At 30.5% G+C, this 25636-nt stretch overlaps 1 protein-coding gene across 3 annotated transcripts in view; it reads right to left on the bottom strand.

The window, feature by feature from the left end:
- Positions 1-316: 316 nt before the first annotated feature.
- Positions 317-25636, bottom strand: part of LOC132947241 (cGMP-specific 3',5'-cyclic phosphodiesterase) — a 105388-nt gene continuing 80068 nt past the window's right edge. For 2 of the 3 annotated variants that reach the window (XM_061017481.1, XM_061017480.1), the window contains 16 exons: positions 24899-24988; positions 18295-18438; positions 18125-18193; positions 17939-17989; positions 17647-17766; positions 17368-17535; positions 16539-16641; positions 15348-15474; positions 13271-13376; positions 12816-12959; positions 11739-12072; positions 11388-11533; positions 11235-11318; positions 11015-11165; positions 10876-10958; positions 317-6650 (listed from right to left, as the gene is read on the bottom strand). In XM_061017481.1, coding sequence (XP_060873464.1) covers positions 6285-6650; positions 10876-10958; positions 11015-11165; positions 11235-11318; positions 11388-11533; positions 11739-12072; positions 12816-12959; positions 13271-13376; positions 15348-15474; positions 16539-16641; positions 17368-17535; positions 17647-17766; positions 17939-17989; positions 18125-18193; positions 18295-18438; positions 24899-24988 — 2286 coding nt within the window. In that variant the 3' untranslated portion in view covers positions 317-6284. Of the gene's footprint in view, positions 6651-10840; positions 10959-11014; positions 11166-11234; positions 11319-11387; positions 11534-11738; positions 12073-12815; positions 12960-13270; positions 13377-15347; positions 15475-16538; positions 16642-17367; positions 17536-17646; positions 17767-17938; positions 17990-18124; positions 18194-18294; positions 18439-24898; positions 24989-25636 lie in introns of all 3 variants that reach the window. The other variant, XM_061017482.1, reaches the window with a different exon arrangement.

Below are 25636 nucleotides of genomic sequence, written 5' to 3'. Positions count from 1 at the left end.
TAATAAATTATGTTAATATACGTTGATATTTCTAGCCCCTCCTCCTTCACCAGTTTTGTAGCAATTTTACGCCACTGCCGTTACTGAGACAATGATGAAAATATATATTAACAGTAACTGATAAAGTTCGTTATATTATATTGATCAATATTAATATAATACGGACCAGACACTGTTTTTATTTTTGCTCATTATTTTCCTGCAAAATATTTTAATAAAAAAAATCATTACGACGATATTATATCGGTTTACACACATTATATAGGTTACCTGCCACCTACATCTTTAATGTGATGAAAATAATTTTTCAAAGTAGTAATAAATAATAACAATTTTATTTAATAATAAGACATTAATAAATAATATTATATACAATACAACAAGGAAGTATTAAAATTCTATGAACTACATAGTTGAAACTAATTAATATCACATTATCAAACTTATTATATGTATTATTATTAATATATTATAATATACTTAATTTAGAGCCTAACATAATAACAATAATAATATATTACTAGATTATTGCAATTAAGTAAAATTTAGACATATTGTGATTATTATTATGATTTTGGAATACTACGCCTTGAAATTAATGGAAATACCGTTGACACCAACAATGATTGACAATGAATATCTTTTGAACGATAAAATATTACCATTGTGATGTACAATATATATTTTGTTATAACATATATTAAATAGATAATGCCCGATTTATGTAAAATAATTTGTATACACATCTAATTTTTTTTTATGCTAAAAATATCCATTTTGATGGAAAACATTTGATTCAATATAATAATATAATAATTTACCCTAACCATTATGCATAAAACTGGGTCACGATTCGACGAATGATATTGCGAAGATTTACGAACGATTAAAATAATAGTATGGTACTCGTGTGTTTCTCTTTACAATAAATTATTTTTGTTGATCGGAAATATTATAAAACGTATGTATGTTCTTATATTATTATTTATTAAAAATTCAAAAAAAATAAACAATCAAAAGAAAATTATTTACAAAATAGATTTGAGGTAATTATTATTAATGAATATAATAGAATAGAATAGAATCAAGAATTGAAATATTGTTTTCGTAAACATTTTTTATACCACTGAATATAATATTTTGATTTTGATATTTTCTAAGTAATATTATTATTTAATTAATTTGTAAACGTTTGCATGGAAATCGTTGATTGATTTCCAGGGTCGACTTATTATTTATACATATTTTATTTTCAAATTCTGTGACTAAAAATATTATAATATATTATCTTGTTTTAAATCAAATTTAAACGATAAAAAGATAAAAACACAAATTTAATATAACAATGGTTATGACTATTTTTTCGCCGTTCTAAGCTCTACTATACATAAATTGTGACAGGGCTTAACAGATAAAATTATTAATTATCACATGATGTTAACATCGTTATTATTTTGATTCAGTATAGCCCATTCAAACAAATTTTCCTTCTAAATGCAATTGTTTCGTTCGAGCAATTAATTTCATTCGTTTCAGTCGGAATAACAAAAATCGATTGGAATTTTGAACAATAAATTATTATATCGATGATTGACCGGATAAAAACACAATTTCTTCAAATAAAGTATCATATTATTTTATAATATTTTGACCTAAACATTTCCGACATATTTTTAATAATAAATTATCATAATAATTTAGAATACTTTTAAACTATATCACTATATACTCTTATATAAAACAGTCCATATTTTGTAGACGACAACGAAAACGAAGGTCTGTGTAACAATAATAATAATTAATTTTATAGGAGGGAAATATACTTAAACGTTGGCGGGGATGGCGTTGCGTGTGGTGTGAGGAATGGGTAATGGGGAATGGATACGAGGAGGCTCGCAAAAACGACAAATTCTGTACGAACATTTCTGTTCAAATCATATTTTGTAATATTGTGTCGTTTGACAAAATTTCGGTTCAAAATAATATTATAATTATGCGTACACGAGTCGATCACGTGTTATTATATTTAAGTACGCATTATACAGGTATTACAAACTGCATAATATTATAATACATCTCATGGTATATAGTCGTAGACTTTGTTCTAAGTAAATTTAATAGCAGTATAATATAATAGTATTATTATTATTATTATATTATATTATATTGTTCATACCACCCGAACACCCTCTACGATCAACAACAACCCCTCATTTCAAAATGTAGACAGTTAAATTTAACCATATTGTACTGTCTGTACTATAGTATTTGAAACTTTTGATGACTGATTAATATGATTCCCAATCGGTCATCATTAATTATTATCAGTCGTTGGTCGAACAGAACATCGTCACAACTTATTCATTTAAAGCATTTTATAATCGACTAGTATTGAAAGTGGAATGTAAAATCGTAAAAATAAAATTTAGTTCCAAACATGAAATTGGTAAATTGGTACAGATAGAATTTGAGCTCCAAGCTCGGCCGACCGCCGATACATAAACCAAAATGTATGAAAAACAAATATGTAATATTTTTTTTTATTTATTTATTTATTTTTATCAACCCGGAGGTTGGTTTACAACTCCAATTCTCCATTCTGACCGATTGCTCGCTTTTTCTTTAAGTTCCTTAAAGGTTTTGACGCTTGCATCACATTTAATTTGTCCTATATATGTTACGTAGACGTCCTGCCGTTCTCTTTCCATTTATTATACCCTCTAATATTAGGTTATGCAACTCTTCTGAATGTCTCAAGGCATGTCCAACCATTTTCCAACGCCTTGCTTTAATCGCATCTATGAGTGTACGTTTTTCTCCCACAGTGCTGAGTTCATTTGTTTTCCGCTCTATCCAATTTATCCTTTCCTTTCGCCTCCAATACCACATCTCAAAAGCTTCTAGTTTTTTTCTTTTCATCATCATTTATTACCCATGTTTCACATCCATATGTTGCAACACTCCATACATATGTTTTGACAAGTTGCTTCTTGATATTGAGATGTATCTTTTTTGAAGTGAGTAATTTACGTTTTTTACAAAAGGCAGTTTTTGCTAATGATATGCGTTGTTTTATCTCTTGGACGCTTTTACCACCAGATGTAATTTTGCTCCCTAGGTATACCAGTTCATCTACTTGCTCTTGTTTTTTGATATCTATGCATACATCAGCTTTTACTTTCTGGTCTCTTGCAAAAACCAAGATCTTCGTTTTTGCACTATTAATTTTCATTTCTGATGTCTTAAGCACTTCATTAATTTCTTCAACTGCACGCTGTATGTCCCCTTCGCTCTTTGCTATTACCACAATGTCATCTGCAAATCGTATCATTGGAACGATTTCTCTGCCAATTTTGATTCCAATATTTAGTCTTGTTAACTTTGCTGTCACTATATTTATGACTTTTTCTATGTAGCAGTTAAAAAGTAGAGGTGATAGCATACATCATTGTCGGACTCCTTTTTTTATTTGAGCGTTAGCAGTAATTTCTCATTTTTTTAATGCAAGCTGTTTGATTTTTGTAGTGACTGTGAATGATTCTTAGGTCATGCTGTTCAAAACCTATTTCTCGTAATGTGAGCAGCATTTTATTCCAATTTACATTGTCAAAGGCCTTTTCCAGGACTATGAAGGCAAAATATGTAATTTTATTTCTATCGATCTGTTTTTAAATTAACACTCTAAGTCCTAGAATTGCTTCTCGTGTACCTTTTTGTCTTCTGAATCCATATTGATCATTTTTCAAGTACCATTCCACTTTTCCTTCTATTCTTCGATTTATTATTTTTGTTGGGATTTTTGAGACATGTGTTAGTAGACTTAGTGTTCTAAACTGTTCACAAGAATCAGCTCCATTTTTCTTTGGTAGAGCTACAATTATGCTTTTACAGTAATCATCCGGTACCGTCCCTTTCTCATATATATCCCGAGTTAGGTAATATAAAGCGTCCTTTATCTTCATACTAGCACATTTTTTCGACAAATTGTTGGATCTTATGATACGCATAATCTATTTTGTTAACTTTGAATAGCTCATTGACTTCGCCACACTGTTGTTCCAACCACTCTTCTTTGGCTTTTCTCGCTTCCCGATTAACCTAGTTCCTTAGTTGACGATACTTTTGTTGTCCTTCCCTCGTTTTATTATTTTATATTTTCGTCTTTAATCTATAAGTTTTACTATTTCCCTGTCAATCCATGCTTTCCTCGGTTCTTTCTTTTCATTTTTTGTCAGTATAGTATCAGCTGCATTTTTGATTACTGATTTTATGTTTTCCCATTTTTTATTCAGAGGATCATTTAAGTTTCCTTTTTTATATTCGCGATCCATATGGTGTCTATATTGTTCTACAACCTCTGCTCTCTTGAGTAATCTGACACTATATTTATCTTGCTGTACTTTTGGTCTTTGTGTTTTTTTATATCGGAGTTCGCATTTCATCATTAATAAGTTGTGATCGCTGTCACAATAAGCACTTTAGTATGCTTTACAGAATTTAACTTGGTTCTTAAATCGATTTTTAACCAATATATAGTCCACTTGGTAGCGGGCAATATCGCCTAGCATTTTCCATGTATATATTCTTCTCATGTGGTTTGGAAATCTGGTGTTCGTTAAAATCAGTCCATTTCCTCTGCAGAACTCAACTACTCGTTCTCCTCTTTCATTTCTTTTACCTAACCCGAAGTCTCTAACTTCTCTACCTTCCCTGCCCTTCACCAACTATTGCATTAAAATCTCCCATAATGATTACATTTTCGTGTGGTTTAGTATGTTTCAATAGCTCCACAATACCTTCATACACTTCTTCTACTTCTTCATCGTCTGCTTTTGTCGTTGGCATATAAACTTGTATAATTACAAGACTGCTTGGCGTAGCTTCCATTTTGACAAAACATAGTCTGTTATTATAGGTCACTACATTCGTAACTCTCGTACCCCACTTCTTATTGAAAGCAATTCCAGTACCAGCTTGTCCTTCTGTACTATTTGTATGAATAACTCTGATATCATCAGACCAAAAGTCACCATTGTCTGACCAGGGTATTTCGCATAAACCTAATATGTCTATATCTAGTCTCTTCATTTCTATTGTTATATTTTCCAGCTTTCCCGGTTTCATCATTGTTCGTACGTTCCACGTTCCAATTCTCTGTATTTTGTTCCGATCACATGTATTCTGCAGGGTAGCTCCCACCCGGACATCCGAATGGGGAGCTATTTTACGTCCGGACAACATTTTTACACTGCAAGAATCTATTTCAGAAGACAAAATAGTAGTTGCCTACTAGGGATATTAATGTGGTGGTTTCCCCTTGCCTTCCACATCGCAGCCCAAGCCCTATATCTAGGGATTGACGACCAAGCGTAGATAACGTTTTTCATCTACACTTAATACTAGGAGCGCTGCTACCCACCCCTAGGTACATTTAGTCGGATTTTACGACAGGCATGTACCACCGTAGATGTATTTTAACCCCCATCCACAGGGAAAAACAATAATGTCAATCACTTAACGACAACTATAATAAAAACCTACAGTGGCACCACGGTATCTCGAAGTATGAAGGGACAAAAAAAAATTCCATATATCGAAACTTTGAGATACCGCGAGGTTTCACTGTAATAATTTAATTAATGCTAATAGGTATGATGTAATACTATCGGCTTTATCAAATATCGGTCTTACGTTTTGATCAGCTCGGGGTTTTTACCAGCCATTTTTGGTTTTTCAATATATTGGGTGGGATTTTATCAGAATATCAAATTCATGTACTGAAACCTTTACGGCTTACTAGGAGAACATAAATGTCAGTTATTATGAATCATAAATTTCAGTTTCAGTTTCACCTAATACCGATTTCAACCAGTTACAATTATAATATTATAATCTTATACACGAGTCAAAGAAAAAAACAAAAACGAACAAAGCCATTAACGTTGGATAAACGCCTCAAGTAGGTACCTACTATGTATATTATAAAAATATCGGTTCCGGTTACCAAAATAATTAAACAACAAGGATTCCGGGTTTTCATATGGGTTTCGGAACCGCGGTTTCTTTTCGGCGGCATACGGGGTACCCACCCTCACCACCAACCACTCTTTTGGATATCGCTAGACTATAGGTTAAACGGCCTCGGAACCCTACACAACGCGAGTCCCCACACACACTACGGACATACAACATAACATAGATTATAATAAATTATAGGACGGGAGATGTAAAATCAAAAGAAAAACTCTGAAATGTAAGAACAACAACAAAAAACGGTACGTTTATCACAGAATTCGGCAATATTTGCTCTTGTTTTTCACGGGCGTGGCCGACATCGACGGCGTGTGCGCGGGCTGCTTGCCGCCGCCGCCGCTGCTGCTGTAGCCCGGCGTGGATGCCGGCGACGTGAACACCGGCAGCGACGCGGAACTGATCATGTTGTGCTGGTCGGCGGTAGCTGCGGCGTCGGACGGCTTCGCCGGGTCGGAAGTCATGGAGGCGGAACCACCGCCGCTGGCCGTGCTGTTGTACAGCGACCGGCTGACGCGGTTCCGGAACGACCGGCTGGACGTGGGTTTTTTCCGGAAGCTGGAGAACTTGGCGCCGTTCCGGTGGAGCGCCGCGGAAGTGTCCAGATTCAGGTCGAGGCTCTGCGTGCGGCGCGGCAACAGCAAAAACAACAAAAAAAAAAACGTTTCCGATGAGTTTGGCAGTAATAACGACCACGCGCGGCGCCACAATACGATAATATCGTTAAAATATTATCATATAAGGCATAATACACGTATGGGGTGATTCGCCCCAAGCGTGCTCACCGCCGGTTTTTTTTTTCATTTGACCACGAATTTATTTGATTTCTTCTTTTTTTGGAAAGTTTAAATATGGGTTCTTGAAGACCACGATATATTCGGTGTCTTGAGATTTGTCTTACTAACACTCAATAAGGAGTGTGTGTCCCTGTGACGACATAAACTTCTGTTTTTCAAACCAGAACCCTCTTTTTTACTGTAAATTAATCAGTGGATAATTTTTTTTAAACATTTTGATGTACCTAATTCACAACGAGTAGTTTCTCAGTTATTCAAATGTTTATAGTTAGGTATATAAAGATGAAAGTCCTTAAAAATAAATTTAGAATTGGATTTAGAGCCTATTATATTTGGACAGTATTTAAAAATTATAAATGCTGTTGGATTAATGTTAATAACTAAAATTTCTGAAATACCATTGAACCCATAAATCCCAAAAATATTATCATTAGTAAACAAAATTAAATAACTCAAAAACAACTTGTTCAAATTTTTATTTTGATACGTTTAAATAATTTAAATAATATATAAAAGGAGAGAGGATTGAAGATTCTCATTTGAAAAACAGAAGTTAGTATCTCCACAGAACATTCATTAAGTAACATAAAAAATCCAGATATTTTAAAATATGGTCTTTAAGTATATTTAAAAATTCAAAAATCAGATTTATCATTATTGAAGAAAAATAGGTGAGCATGCTTGGTGTATCATCCTGTTTAGCGGTGGCGGTGGTGGTGCGGTAAATAGGTAGCTGAATATTGGTATATTATGTAGGTACGAATGATAATATAGGTATTAGGTATTTATAATATAAAGATGGTACATATTTAAAATATATTAAAAAAGGAATAACATTCAATACGATTTGAGTAGTATTTGGGTGCTTAGAAATCTCTTGAGATCTTCTGTTTTTCATATACCGATGAATGATGATTATTCTATAGTTATTCTATAGTTATATCAACGTTCCCGTATACAATTCAAACGGTTCAATGTAAGTAATTTTAACGAAATTAATTTTTTTTTAAATCGAATTAGATATTAAAACAAAATAAAATTTTCATTAAAATATATTACTTATTATACAAGACGTGGTACCCCACGTAACTATCATTATAAGTTATTGCATAATATTATGAAATAATAATTTAGACACAAACGGTTTCGCGTGCTGAAAAGAACCAGTTGTACGTACAAGAAACAAATGTTCACCATAACAAGAGGGAAGCGGTGGTTGTGCGATATTGTTATTTGTTTTATTTGTTGTTATTGATATTTTGCTTATTTCAGTATAAATAAAGTTATTAAAAATTGGAAAACATAAAAATGACAGACATTGTAGTACGTAGTAATAGAGTATATTGTTTCGTATTAGTGATTTCGAAAAAACAAAAATAATGCAGCCTAGGCTTAGGATTCAGATATTTGCGGCCCGGGTCAGGTATTTTTAGGTCGTCTTTAAAATACACATGTTAATTATTTTCATGTAACATTCGTACATTACACGTAAGTATAACAATATACTTAAAAAACACTAAAATAATTAAATGTCGTTTCAAAATAGTTATAAATGGAATAATCTTTAATTTATCTTTTAATAATATTATTGCTGAATGTATATAATATTATAATATTATAAACGATCAGTGACAGTCACACGCAGTACTAATGCTGTTAATAAAATTATATATTTGGTCCATTCTCGGGATTTATAATAGTACACAACTTATTACTGTCGATTCTGTCAAATTGTAAGCATTTTTAAAAACCTCACCATTTGTCAAACAGGTGTTCTCTTTGCCGCCCCCACCCCCTTTATCCAACCTTGGATATTTAAAGTTCTCCTCTTTTTACGGTGAATATTTTAATTCTCATCTATAGGGCTATAATAGGTATGCCGAGTGGCCAGCGTGAGATGAATAATATTGTAACAATCAATAAAATATTATGTAGGAATGGACTTATGACCCTTCTCACACATCCATTTACTTCTCCGTCTTACAAACGCGTATAAAGTGGTAAATTTACGTTCAGCCCAATATTCGTTCGGATTACTGCGCACGCAGCCGATAGTGTAGGTAGTTCTTTCTCAGCGGCATTGTAAGCATAATGTATAGGCCAAAAATGGTGATTACCAAAACTAAATTTCTCTGTCGAACGTAAACTTACGACTGTAAGGCTGCAGGTACTACAAAATATAATATACAATAAGTGTACTTTAAATTGGGGTACGTTTGCGTCCGGTAAGCAAAAGCGGTTCTATAATGCATCGTTAAATGTAACACGCAATAAGACACAATGCGTTTGAATGGCACGAACAACAGGTGTGCATTACCGATAATATTAGGTATAGCCGTATAGGTAAAAAGTAATGTATTACGTGAGGTGGCCGGTCTTGTTTAACATTATAATAATATTTCGATAAAACTTAATAAATAATGCGTGGTTCAAAAAATGTTACAACTATTCGTGAAATTCAGAAATAATATTATTGTTATCATGAGATAATAAATAATAATATCATATTCTAAAGAAGTATAATGAGTAGTGACTAAAGGAAAGTTTCGATTCTAAATTAATATAATATTGGGAATTATATTTTATTTACTTATGTGAATATAAAACTATATAGGTATGTTATGTGTAGATTATACAATGTGAGCCTACATTATAATAATATAGGTAATACAGTATTACGACAATCGTACTTTATAGAAACTCGTTTATACAACAACAAACAAAACAAATTATTATAGTACTCAATATAATATTATCATTTAGTAATTTTTTGCTGTCGGTATAAGCTTATATAAATGCATACAATAATAAAAAAAAAATTAGTAAAAACTTCAATATCAACGAAAATGAAAATGTGTGTGTGTAAAAATGTCAAAGTGTATAACATGTTGCCTATGTCCTAGCATTCAAGGCTTATTAAAAAAATAAAGTAATAATTCAAATATGAAAAAGGTTCAAAGTATTTTAAATACAGTCATATTTCGGACGTTTGGAGTATATATTAATGTTTAATAAGATCATATGAGTAATATTTACATGACAATTAATAAAATGTTTAACCAAATTTTAAGTGTTATAAAATTAATTAAAATGCCAATGAAAATATATTTTCTTGCTGTAGGATACACTTTTTAAAATACTTTACTACATACAGGAAACTTGAAATAGATACTTATTAAATGGTGCCGAAACTAATAAAATAATAGTGTGTATTTTGCTGCTTAACCATAGTTAAAATTAAATATTCAGACAAACCAATGCTGATCATCACGGTTGGTTTCATATATTCCATTTGAATAGTCATAGTTCCGATTTTTATTTCATTCACATTTGAACAGTTTTTCAGTTCTTGAAATTAAACTCTTCGATGGTGTACGGCGTAAATTATTAAATAAACATTATTCTAATCCAACAATACTACTTAAATATCCATAGAATTTAAATTTTTAACAAATAAATAAAATATATAATTAATTTAATTTGTTGTTAAATTAGTAGATATTAATGCCATTACAAAACATCATGTAACATTAATTTTAAATATTATTTTCTAATTTATGTATATACAATAACAATAATTTTTATATAATATTTTATACATTTAAAATCAATTTAAAAATAATACTCAAATATCTATAACAATAATTAATAATCTGAAGTAAAATTTACATTATTTTGTATTAACTATAATATATTTCACTAAATTAATTATAATCTTTAGCAATATATTTTGAATATATATAATATATCTTCTTTAAAGTGATTTCATTTTTATATTTACATGAAACAAATTTAATAGAAACTGTAACAAAAGTTCAATATTATATTTGTAATTTGTAAATAATTATTTATGATAAGTTATATATTTTGTTAACAATTATTCAATATTTGATTGATGTTTTACATTATAAAATATGTATTGGGTTATTACCTAACCAATACTTCTGATAGAGTTTCGAAACTTCCCTTATTATTATTATGAACAGAAATTCAAGGAAAAAAAATATAGGTACCTTAATTAGGTATGTTTACCATGTTTCTTACTAACTTTTGTATTGCTTTTCTTCGTGGAATTTTGGGTAGTGTTCAGTGTGGTTACTGTGAACTCTATGTCTTTCGTGCTTTTGTGAGCTACAAATATATAAGCCAGTTAAACACGGTGTTCCAAAAGCATTTGAATGACTTACTAAAAAATTCTTCGACAGGAATTTCAATTTTGTCGTGGTCAATCCACGTCAAGCCCATTTCGACTTTTTCTGCTAAATCTTTCCAGTGCTTTCGATTTTCTAGTGTACCCTCGTACAGTGGCGTGATCCACGGGAAAGTGTCACATAGCACCTACAGACAAATTCGACAATTTATCAAATTATTAAATAATATCAAACTCGTTAAATTCAATTGCATTACTTTGTACAGCGGCAAACAAATGACATCGATGAATTCAACTTGCATCTGTGGTAGTTCGTCTTTTTTTTCTCTATCCATCATAGCCTGTCCAAGATTGTCGAATTTAAAATTAATATCATAATATATTTTATTCTATACAACTGTCAAGTTTACCATCGGTTGTTGGTTGAGTTGCAACTTTTCCAAATCGCCTTGGTCAAAAAATTCGTCGGCCACGAGCTTAGCCATTTTATGTTGAACTTCCCAAGGCTTTGCTATAGCACTAACGTCGCAAGCAGTCATCAAAATACCACACAACACTGAAAAACGATAATAATATTACAGGCATTTCAGTTCTGTATCGTAATTTGCGTATGTATAATAGATACAAATCGAGTAAATAACCAAAAAAAACTGTAAACTATATGCATAATAATATGGAAAATTCATAGTTTGACCATATTGCTTGATAAGAAAAATTAAATAATTATAAAATTAAGAACAATACTTAAGGTAACCACTCACGAGCTTTTTTCTCTTCGCTTTGCCAATCAAATTCGCCATTTTCTACGACCTCCATGAATCTGTTTTTCTTTTTGAAATACATGGCCAGGTCTGTCGACAGAATCGAGTTCTCCACCAGCTTCATAACACAACGATAATCTTCCGGCGACAGCGCTTGGAATATGTTGTTGCCGTCGCTGTTTAGGATCATTACGCATTGATCGAAGTGATGGTGTTCCATTGTACTGGTCGTATAAAGGATTGCTAACGGTGATTCGGTCTTCGTCTGGAAAGCATTGTTCGTGCCCCGGTGATCCAGATCGTGACACAAACACGCCACCAGCAATCCCAAGATCTAATAATTTAATTCAACCACAGGCATAATTATTTTAATATATTATATGGTTGGTCCATGAAAAAGAAATGCACATTTTCTATGTCATTATCCCTTTTCCGAACAAAACACGGTTATCATGACTGACTAATTCAATGCTTTGCACCTGTACATACTACATCCCATTGGTCACTGGATCTCACGCCATGTGACTTTTTATTTTTGGGGATTCGTTAAAACTACTATGCACTTACAGTATGTATAACAACTTGCACTATGTATAACAATTACCATGAATCACGTAGAAAAAATAGCTAAACAATCAGCCTCAAATATGATATCGGTGTGAGCATGGGATGAATTTGGTTATCAATTCATTTGGGATGTTGTTCGTGTGACTAAGATATCACGTGTGCACATCAAACACGTACATTAAATACCAGAAGACAAAAACTAAATTTTTTATTTGGTAAATTATTTTAATTAATATACCCAAGTCTACACCTAAGAACTGAAAATGTTTAATTACTATTGAAACCATATGAATATGAATCATGATTAACGAAAAATAAGCACTAAGACTGTAATTATTTGTATTTACTTCTATTAATCTTACATCAAAATACGGTTGACAAGTCGTACCAGCACAATAACTACATTATTATAATTAACGTTGAGATTTGTGTTAACCTCATAGCATCGGTTGCTGGGGATAATACAATAAATTATATTTCACATTTTTACAGTAATCGGTAAACGCTTACTTCCAAGTCGCTCATGAACCTTTCCATCTTTCCGGTTTTCAACATGGCAAACATAGTCTGGGCCACGTTCAACGCGTGTCTCCAGTTATGATATTTTACTGGTCGATAATTCTTCCTCACACTCAACACCCATTTGCAAAGGACCTGGTAATAAAATATAGGAATTAATACAAAATAATAGGCATATCATCAAACATTGGGTAGTACGTTTGGTCGACATAAATTATCAGTCAAATAAGGTTTTGAACGTTTTGGTACATAATATATTTCGTTTCATCGACACCAGACAGAATATCATTACACTCAATAATATTATTTTATTATATTATTAGTTTAATACTAATAATAATATTATGAGCGTAATACTAATAATATTATGTTATTATATTATTAACGTAATAATACAAGTGTTCTGACTGGCGGAGTAATATCATACTATAATGTGCTCTACGAACGTGATATGGAATTTGGAATTGTTGCACTAGATTGCACTGCAGGAACATACGGATGGTCGCTTTACACGTATCGTCGTCTGACAAATCAAAGTCTATGAATTTAAAACTGAAATGAAAAATAATTAAATATTAATTACAATAACAGTATCCGGACCGGAATGAACATTTAAAATTACATTGTACAAATATCATGTACATCTATATTTAAGTATTTATTTAACAACTACCTATTAAATATTAATATTAATAGGTCAAATAATAATTATTATAATATATACCTATTCCGTGTTATTGCAGACAGTATTATTACTAGAACGTTTGTATTTAACTTATGGTATAATGTTTACTACCTACCTAGCTGATTTAACTTATATGTTCGTTTTGTATTTTTAACATTTAAAAAGTGCATTAATATAAAACAGTTTTCAAATTGACCCATTTATGTACTTTTATAATATTATAATGTATACACTGCAGGTACCTATTATTTTTACTATATAAAGTAATGTTGATTTAAAGCAGTTCACGGAAGTATAAATTATAATAGACATAGTTAAGAGAAATTGAATTGGTGCACAAGAATTTCCATTAAAAATAATAAAATATTTTGCTTGTCATTGGCAATAATACTTAATTGAAATGAATTCATTATTATTGAATTGGAATTTTACTTATGTTATGTTAGTGTATTGTTGAATGTCGATTATAAATAAAATTACATTATATGTATTATTAACATCCGCATTAAGTATATTTTAAAACAATAGGGGTTATTTATTTTAGCGAGTTACCGGTTACCTATAGGTAATTATGTACAGGTTGTATAATTATCTAATAAATTTTTTTTTTAAAGTGAGTAACTTATTCGTGAAAATCTTCATCTACCTAACAAACTACTTAGCTCAAATTTGAAATATGTTTACCAATATAACTTATATACGTATAATATGCACTATTTTAAAGCAGTTCTAAATACAATGGGCAATTAAACATTGTTCAGTTTTAATTACTTTCAGAGTGTCAGCTGTTTGTGTCGATATTTAATTGAACAAAACTCATATAATAATATATTAATACATCATCTACGCGTGTTTACAAATGATTAGTCATGACTAGAATAAACAAAATCGTAGGAGCAGCTCTGCAGTAGATCGAGTAATTTGAATTCAATGATAAATCATTTTATACGATGAAAAACGATTATGAGCGGAGGCGGTCTGTTAGCCTATATTATTTGAAATTCAAACCATCATAACAAATTAAAGTGACTTAACGCCGAACTTTTTTTTAAAACTCTTATGAGGAAAATTTATCAGAAACCTTGTATATTAAATTTTTAAACCTTGGGTACACAAATTAAAAGTTTAATGAACATTAACTAAAAAATAGTTCGCGAATTTTCTCGATTTTTATTTTTTAAGTATACCTATGTAAAGACAATATGTGACCTATATATTTTTTGATTTCTTTTATAGGAAAAGTTTGTAAAGGAATCTTGTAATATATTTTCAAATAATATTTTATTCACAAACGAATATGAAATATTGTATCATACAAAAGTCAAATATTAAGAAAGTAGGTCCAACCCGCGGGGAAGTGCTCAAACAGGGATTTTGAGATTTACGATGGAAATTTTTGTTTATAAATAGTTACCATTGGTTATATGAGAAGTAATTAGTAGAAATTAGTATTTAGTTTTTTATTGGTTGCCATTGGTTAATCGGATAGATCAAATCAAATTTTCGCACATTGCCTACCAAGGTGGCTGAGTTGCACTTACTGCAGTAAGTTACACCCAAAAGGAGTTGAACAATTATAATTTTTTTTAAGAGTTGTCATTTTTTACCGGTAATGAAGTCTAAGTCTCAGCTAGTCCAAAATAAATGTTGAAAATTAATATTAAAAAGGAATATTATAGACACCTATATTCTTGCCTTCATCTTATTGGTAAACTTATAATAACGATATTAACTATGGTATAGGTAACAGAGGTTTTTGTCTGCGTGCTTTGTCCAGTAAATTGTTTAAACGATGGTTGTTAAAAAAATAAAAATAAACAAACTAGATAGGTGCCTACCTGTATAAGTTGTACGTCTCAGCTGAAGGAATTTTGTCTTGCGCTAATTTGATGGTATCGTCCACGGACGCGGTCGCGTGATACGACAGACATTCGAGCGCCACTTTTTGTTTGGCCATTAGTTTGCCTGAAACACGAACACAATGATACAGTTAAGCTGTCAAGGCACGTCGTGATTCATGGCTGCAGTGGCGTATTTTGGATTTTTTTAAGGAAGGTGTCTCCAAAATACTAGTAATTTAATATATTATTATTATATTATATTACTATATACTGGATGATTAATTTTACGTAAAACGCTCATATTATTTCAAAAAGTAATAATGTTTATGACAATATTTTTTTAGGTACCTATCTATATCTGTATATGGTTTCAAATCGTTACACAACGCCTTTTTTAAAAAAATATTTTTATCCTTATAATTGTTTAAGATTTTATTTTTTGAAAAACAACTTACAGTTTTAATTGAATTTTCAAAATCAGAATATTTTCTACGTATTTTGATACATAAAAAACGAATTTTGGTCGATTATGTTATGAGTTAGAAGTATTAAAAGTTTTGATGAGCAGAGTGGAGTGGTATGCGGTTATCCCGCAAAATGTTGGACCACTATTCTGCTCATCTTAACCATAAATACTTATAACTCATAAATTACTGGTCCTAAATTCAATTTCTATGTATCTAAATACTTAAAAAAGAATAGTCTGCTTTGAAATATGAAATTTAAACTGTATGTTGTCATTCAAAAGTGTGTAAAATTTAAAAAAAACGACGAAGATAAGAAATATAATATAATATGCATATACCTATTTTTAAAATATTTGTTATGAACGACTAGAAACCATTTAAGAAATTGGTTTTCATCAACATTTATAATTTTTGAAGCGATGAGTGGTTCTGGTAAAAGAATCACTGTCTTTATTGTATATAAATTAAAATATAGTCGAGGATATATATAAAAAAATTAACTAACATACACCATCGGCCAAACAGGACATTCGTATAATTATATATATACGGAAAAAACCGATATTAATGATGTTAATATTTTTATATATACTTGGTTACAAAATAATTTAGATATATCACGTGCTAAAGCTAAGGGGGGACGGTGTCATATCCCCCAAAACACCCAACCCCTATCGGTAGACGCCACTGGCCTGCGGTAATAAGCCGACGATATACTCACATGCGCTCTCGTACATCTGAGTGTTGTGGATTCCCAGACCGCAGAATATGGCAAAAGCCTCGAACGTCGCCACGTCACAGTCGGTAAACGGAAAACCGGTTTCCTATATACACACGAAATCAAACCACACGATATCGTTAGCTGGTACACTATTGGCGATTGAAAGCTTATCCAGCGGGCGGGGGGTGGAACTGTAACGGGGAACTAGTAAAATAACATATAACAGCGTCATCCCCGTTACATCTTATCACTTTCAATCACCAATAATATTATATGGACACACGGTATCATACTAAGCGCTGTTGTTAAAAAAAAACAGCAAGACAATTAATGAACGTAGAGATTTTCGTACGTCATTAATCTCCGTCCACGTGTGATTTACACCCTATTGTGTTTATGATTTTGAAAATAATATAACATTATAAAAATAAATAATAATAATATACCCTGCACCCATGATATAGGTATAGGTATATAAGTATAATACAGACCATACACGCAGACGCAGTGTATACGCTATGCGCTATCAACAATGATAATAATCATTTACAACAAAGCTTTGGAATGATTTATCAACTGATCAAATAGTTTTCGATTCAATCGTAATTTGAATTATAATATCTAATGAAAGCTCACGCTTGAACGGATTGTGAACACCTATCTCATTTGATCATTTCTATTATAACAATATAATAGTCTAAGGTAGGTATATGATATCGTAAGTTAGGGAGAAAAACCACAGAGACAGTATATATTGTATTACCCAGTCGATAGATTGAAAACGCTAAGTTATTGAATATTATAATATTTCGGGACAAATGACACGCACCTTATTTATCAATTGTGCCACTCCGATCACGTCTTTTTTGCCGTTCAATATCGGCATGCATAGTATGGACTTGATGGGCACATGATCTGTACATCCCTCGTCGTTCTCCATGCTCGGTTGTCGGCTTAGCGAGGCAGCCCATACTTGCACGTCTGCTATGTTCAATAACTGTGTGTGCCAAAGCGGCATTAGGTATACGTAATTATTATACTTAGGTATATATATTATGGCATAGGTAAGTCATACAACGTGTCGATTTACCCGAAAAATGCGCGTTACCTGAGTAGAGCTGGCCACTTCTTGCGCTATCTGAAGCAGTTTGGACGGCTTGACGTTTTTATTGATTTTCTTCACCCCAAGCTCCGAACCCAATTCAAAAGCCGTGGTGAAATTGACATCCTGAAAAAGACTCGATCGTCAAAACAATAATATTATACATGTGGGTAGAGGTGGCAGGCGATCGACAATATTTCAATCGTAAGACAACACCAACAGCAGCTATATAGATTATAGATGTTAGAATATAATAGGTATTATATTATTATTCCGGTGTAACGATAAATATACTAACCTTTTGCTGTTCTTGAGTAACGGCAACCTCTTCAGCCAACGTGTCGGTGCTCTATATAAAATACAAGAAAAACATATTAAATCGTATTCAGAGAGTGAATTATGTGTAAGGTTTTCCTTATTGTTTATCTATTTATTTATTTATTATTATTATTATTATTATTTTTTTTTTTCGTGGTTTTATTACGTTTTTGGTGGACGCTTTTTTTTCCAGCGAATAATTCCCTGGCTTGGCTCCAAAGTGTTCCAAATGGCTCTATAAAGGAATGAAATAAACTGTACACACACAACTGCGCACACACACATACACACACATATATGAATTGAAAAATAACGTTGCCAAAAAAAAAATCGTACAGCTTCTTCGCATTCCAAGTCCAGCAGGAAGACGACGCAACGTTCGCATTTGATCAGATCTCTGGCCTGGGTCATGATTTTTGATACTAGACAATCAAGATTGTTCTGTTCTTCGAATATGCTTCTAGCCAAACTGAGTAACATCTAAAAAAATCGTTTTACAAATCATTAAAATAGTGTCGAACAACAATTACACGCCTATCAATAATGACCAAAATAATGAAGTATAACGTATACATTTTTTTAAAATATACTAGAAGAAATTTATTTCTCTCCTTCCCTCCCCCCACATTCAATAATCGACCTTAATTTTTTAAGTACCTTAATGATGATGACAATTTATTATTATTACATAATAAAATGCAATTTAAAATGGGAAAACTTATATAACGCAATGAATAAGTTTTTATTAAAAAAATAACTAATCAAATTATTCTCATGAAATAATGGCATTGAACGCTAAACCCAAAAGTATATAGCACCAAACTATTGAAATAACTTCAATGTCGGGAGATTTATAAGAAAATTTGTTCATGGTAGTTATTAAAATACTTTACAAAACTTTACATATCTTATGAAGTGACGTTCAGAAATTTAACGGTTAGTTTATGCTAAATCAATATACAAATACTATTTAATAATTATAAGCTACGCATAACAATTTATTTATTTTGAAACACGTATTTCACATAGTTTATAAATTAAAGACATGGAATGGATTTCTAATACATTTTTTCTAATTCAAGTTTAAATATTCCAAGCTCATTAATCTTATATACCTACTTTAATTTATTGGTATTTTTAGAACTCATTAATCAATTTTATTGATTGTTATTTATGACTAAACGGAATCATATGATAATAATATATTTTAGATTATTGATTGATATGTAAAAATGTGTACATCTTTGTTCATATTTTGTCCAAACTCCAAGTATATTAAACTAATAAAAACTATTAATCATTTGTTGACATTATTAAAATATGTAGGTTTATAAAATGATAAAAATTCAATTATTATAAATTATGTTTTTAATTTATGGAAATTAAAAAATAAATAAGAAAATAGGGGTTTGAGTACTTAGAAGTATAAGACAAAATGAATTTAAATTAAATATTAAAATATTACAAATATTCATTCGAGCGGAGTACCTACCTATATAAAGAAACTAAATTAATCTACACTTCGTATTATATAGAAAAATATTTGAATTTGATTTTAAGGTTCGTGATTTTTCTCGTGAATAAAAAAGCAATAATCTAAAAATATGTAGCACAGTTTATTTTACTATAATGCATCCTATAACAATGCGGCGACCCAGGTACTAAATTGTCTAAATTTAAATTTAACAAAAAACGTAGTATATTATAATATCATTATACCTACGAAACTTTCAGTAAAAACCCAATCGTTCATTTCGGTTTAAATTGAAGTAGAAAATATTATATAAAATACAGAATGCGACGAGAAACTGTTTCGTTTTCAAAGGACAAACGCCGCGGGTTACAAGACCCAAAGCGGTGACTATTATAATATGCATAAATAGCGAATTGAAAGAAATAATCTTTCCGTAGAATATTCATTATTAGGGTACTAAAACATAGAATATTAAGTAACTTTATTTTTTACCCACATAACATCGATTTAGTCTAAATATTGAATTACATTTTTTTGTTATTAAGAAAAGTTGTTTTCTATTCATGCTAAAATACTTTTATGAAATAAACAAACAACTTTTTAAGGACATATTGACAAAGAATATACGAGTATGTAATGCGTTTTACATTATCTTTCGACTATTTTTATATAATAAAAATAATATTGATGTGAATTGTGACTATGCTTCACATTGTGAACAGAGAAAATGGTAAACGAAAATAATATATTTTCTTCTCTAGCATCAGTTACATTATCGTATGAAAAGTGATTAAACGCTTTTTCTCGAAAAGTATTTTCGATTTGGAAGTATTTTTTTTGCATGATTATAAGGCATCACAAAACAACATAATTTGTTACAAAATTAAATGTTAAGCTGCTTTTAGTCTTTATAATTTTTTAAGTTTTCTGAATGACATCATTCATTTTTGATTCTATAGATCCAAGAAGAATATTTTTCTAAGAATTTCATTAATGAATACATTGCCTATTATTTTACTTTCTTGGTTTTTAATCAGGTAAGTATGGTAATTGAAATGAAAAAAGTCTAAATTTTGAAAACTTCAAGAATTTGTGTTAAATAGAAAAATAATAAAAATGTAACTCAGTAATGATGAGTGGGTGGGTAATTTAGCTAGCTTTAATATAAAATATTAATGAGGGAGATTTATATCACACCTAAGTGGTATAACAACTTACCTAACCGAAACTAGAAAACGGATTTTGTTGTTTGGGGACTTGTTAGTTGTTAGATTAACATTGGCTAGAAGAAGTGCAGTGAAGATTTTCAGAACCTTATCTCCATTCGTTAATTCACTACAAAGCTGTAAAGCTGAAGATTATCAAAAAATGCCCAATAAAAATTTTTTAAATTTTTTTTAATGTTCTGTAGTAATAAATTAACTATTAAAGATAAAGTTCTGAAAATCTTCACTGCACTTCTCCTAACCAATGTGAATCTAACAAGACCCCAAACAACGAAATCCACTCTCCGGTTGCGGACATCTATCTCACAAAATGAAAATGATTTTTTGTGAGACTTTTCACACCGACATTTTTCTGGATTTAAATTGTTATACCACTTGGATGTGATATCAGTTAATAAATTTCTAAAAATTAAAAACCTAGAAAGTTTACATGCTGATCCCTGACTTGGCAAGCGTTTTTTTTTTCTGTATTTGTTTAATGAAACGACTTCAAGGTCTTTGTCTATGCTTATCACGAATGGGTAGTAGGAGGATGTGATCTATTTATCTATGTATATATCACTATATGAATGATACAACCCCCCTTCTCCAAGAGGAAACATGTGTGGTCTTTTAGTAGAGTGGGACCTAGTTGGAAACCGGATGACGCAATCGGGCGAAAGCACAGGAAATTGGTGAACGCGTAGAGCCCCACACAAATTGTTTGCACTTTGTTATGAATCGAACTGATGACTGTGTGACCACTGCGCCATCCAACCCCAAAAATACATTATACCAATATCATTTTGAATGAGTAAATAATTAGCTACAAGTATTAATTGACAAGTTGCCTAACATTTTGTGGGGTACCTCTGTCTCTGTGTGCAGACATTCCACTCCATTCATTAAAATCTTATAATAAACTAACCAGGTAGGTACTAGTTTGAAATTAGATTTTTATAAATTTAAATTCTTATTGAGAATATCAAATTATAAATGTATGCTGTCAGTCCAAACAGTAAAAAGGTGGATAAGTGGATGTCGCTTTGCTGTACAGTAGGTTACAAGTGGGTCACTGTAATGGATGGTGTTAAATTTGAATTCAATGATATAATATCATTGTATAAGAAAAACGATTCTGAGCGAAAACGGTCAGTCAACCTATGATATTACCAAGTATATTTGATGATATTATTGTGAATAAAGTAATTTATATATAACCTATTTACGTGGAGCCTTGTTTTAAATTTTCAATCCTTAGCCATAAAAATTAAACATTTTATACATTTTTAACTACAAAATAATTAATAAATTATACATTTGATAAATGTTCTCAAAATTTGAACTTTAAATGCTTATAAAAAAAAATTGTGCGTATGTACTTTTAATATTTTTCAACTGCTATTAGAACGATATATCAGGAGCCTTATATTAAATTTTCACGCTTTTTTACCCAACAAAAAAAATTTTATTGATATTTATAGAAAAAAAATTAAAAAAATTGAAAACTGACAATGTCCGTAAACAGCTCAAAAAGAGTCAAAATATCAAAATTTTATGGTGTATAGAAAATGCTAATATAAACATTCAGTGAAATTTTCAAATATCTACAGTCATTCGTTTTTCAATTATAACAAAATAAGAAAATTGTTACATGAGAAATCAAGTGAATATCATATGTTGTAAAAATATAAATTTCAGACGCTCTTAAAAATTTAATTTAAGTTTCTTGTAGATATTTTTTTTTTGATAAAGGTAGGCAAACTTATGAGTAATCTTATATTATATTTTAAAATCTTAGATTTAAAAAGAAAATTTTTTATGAATTCTCAACTAAAAATAATTTGCTAATTTTCGTGATTTTTCCGTATTTTGTCAAAATTTGAACTTTAAATGCTTATAAATAAAAACTGTGACTAAGGATTTTTAATTTTTTTCATTTGCCTTTGAAACAATAACCTAGCCTTCTATTAAATTTTCAAGCTTTTTTACTCAACAGATAAAATTTTATTGATATTTATAGAAAAAAAAACTAAAAAAATTGAAAACTGACAATGTCCGTAAACAGCTCAAAAAGAGTAAAAATATTTTCAAAATTGTATGGTGTATATAAAATGCTAATATAAACATTCAGTCAAAATTTCATGTCCCTACGGTCATTTGTTTTAGAGTTACACCAAAAACCAAAATCGATTTTCTCGAAAACAGATTTTGCGTAAAAATTCCCGGTTTTCCTTAATTTTTCTTTTGTTTTTCACGTCGCTTTTGAAAACTACTGGGAAATTTTTACTTTTGACCCCCCCAAATTACCAACTAGAGTCACTTTCCTATCAGAAAAGTTACTGTTGAAGAAAATCCAAGCACTTTTACTGTCCTAAAAGGTGATGGCAGACACAAAAATAAAAAAATAAAAATAAACACACATCATTGTAAAATCAATACATTCATCGCTTCGCTCAGAATCTAAAATTTTAAAAAAAACGACAAAAATAGTAAAAAATTACAATATTATGCGCGAAAAAATTATACGAAAAAAACCCTAATACTTATCAGTTATCGAGTTAAAGATTGTTCTTACTCCTATAGGTCTCAGGCTAAATAATTTACCACCGTTTATTTAATTTTTTTCTTCCAAGATTTAACTAAGTACCTCGTCGATTATTGAAATTTAAAATTGAATACTATTGCATTAATCATTATACTGTATGAGAAATAGTGAGAACCATGCATTTCTATATAGTTATGTCACTACACGGGTTGAAGTGGTAAATATATCTACCGACTACCACTGCCCGTTTATGGAGTTTTTTCTTTATCGCGTGATAAAAGACAAAGTAATAACTTTAGAAAATGTTCATATGGACACTTAGAATCGGTGATGTGATATCTGTCGTTTGAAAACATAAAAATGTTATGTGGTAATCAATTCTACCACTGCCCGCTTAGGAAAACAGTAAAAACATGTTTTACCTGGTTTTGAGATTACAGTGGAAAAAAAAATATTAGGCACTACTTGAGGTTTTGGTTATTTTAAGTACAATTTATGCAAAAAAAGAAAGAACATTTTTTTCTATGGATCTGCGTGAGCCTGCATGTCAATTTTTAAATTAATCGGGTTAAACTAACGCCTCGTGCCCTATAAACGGCAACCTGTTGAGAAAAATACCTGTTGTATATTTTCATGTTGCACCTAATATGTATAATATTTAATACAAATAGGTAGGTACAACTAATTAATTAGTCATAAATGGATTGATTTAAGTATTTTACCGTAATCTCAAACGTTTGGAAGCAAAAGTGAGGCATTCATTCACATGACGCATAAGGTCCTACCGAGTGAAAATGATCACATTGTTATTTTTTAATAGATATAATAATATTTAATATTATATTATTAATATTCACCGACAAACGTAAGTCGTACATGCGAAAGTGTCCAACAACCGGTTTCCGTTATGCCGATCGGCAAAAGTACATTATATTATTAGATACAATTTTATAAAATGTTTATCATAAAATTATATTTATATATTTTATAATACCAAGTAGGTTCGTATAATATAATAATTGTATAATAATTCATAATTGTGTGTGAAGGTTGATCAGGCGATCCATCACGCGCAACACTAATTCATCTCAGTCTATTTATATATATTTTTTAAATTTTTATTTCTTAAGGGGATTCGATACCGTGATTTTCTGTCTTTGTCTTATACACGCGTGACACAGAATTTTAGAGGTGTTCTTTGCCAAACGTACCAATTAACATAGTGAATCGATAAGAATTCTGAAAATCGACTTGAATTTGTCGTCAAGTCTACTTGGGATCGACTTTCCCACATTTTTGATTTTAATTTCTCAAAAAATTAAAATATTATGACAATTTTCTAATTACTCTCTTTTAATATAATGTTTCCATGCATTTGAGGGATAATATCAAAAACGTGGGAAAGTGATCTCAAGTAGTCTTGACGACAAATTCAAGTCGATTTTCAGAATGTTTATCCCTTCACTATGTCAATCGGTACATTTGGCAAAGAACACGTCTAAAGTCATATGTCACACTGTTAGATACTGGACGTATAAATATTACATTAAAATATTATAATCATATCGATAAAATATAAAACCCGAAATGTTTAGTCATTATACTTCTTCATAATACATAATATTCCATATAGACTCTGCGCAAATGAGTGTGGCGTGCGATATGCATCACCCGGTGTTTTATTTAGTAAAAAACATAATATTGATCGCTTACTTGATTTCTCTGGAATTCCTGTATAGACTTTTCGAACAGTTGAGCATTTTGTATTCCGATTGCACAGAACGTCAGGTACCTCTGGAATATCTACGCACGCAAACGAGAGAGTCAGTACAAGTTAAGACGTTGGTATTGTTATTACTTTTTTTTTTATAGTTTTTGAATAAAAGAGACATTAGACATTAGGTATTAAACAAGCATGTGAAACAATAATATAATAATAATAATAATAATGATAATATTATTATTAATATAATATGAAATAATAGCATACGATATTGTCAATCAAATACCGACCAGACTCAAATAAACAGAATGTGTAGATATCTGCCATAGACAGAAATTTTAAGAGGGGGTGAGAGGACTTCCGCGATATACCCTTACTTCGCTCATATAAATTTTAAATAGGTAGGTACTTATAAGTTTATAAGTTATTGACTATTCGTTCGAAATTGCATTTTTATACATTGAGATTCTCGGGAAAATAATTAGGCAAGGTAGGTAAAAGGTATAAAATGAAATTAAAAATAAATGCTGTCATTAAAAAAAACTAAAACTTATAAAATGAAAACAAAAAAAAAATAGAAATAATGTCATTTCAAAATATCTAAAAAAAATATTTCAAAAGCGTTTTAAAATGTTTCAAAAAAATTAGTTATAATCTCTGAAACAATCACACTGGATAGGCATATATATAGTATAATATAACGAGGATGTGAATTGACAATTGTTTTG

Source organism: Metopolophium dirhodum, chromosome 6 (assembly GCF_019925205.1).
Source record: "Metopolophium dirhodum isolate CAU chromosome 6, ASM1992520v1, whole genome shotgun sequence".
NCBI lineage: Eukaryota > Metazoa > Arthropoda > Insecta > Hemiptera > Aphididae > Metopolophium > Metopolophium dirhodum.
The sequence above is the reverse complement of the archived record's forward strand: the minus strand, read 5'-3'. Positions and strand labels throughout refer to the sequence as shown.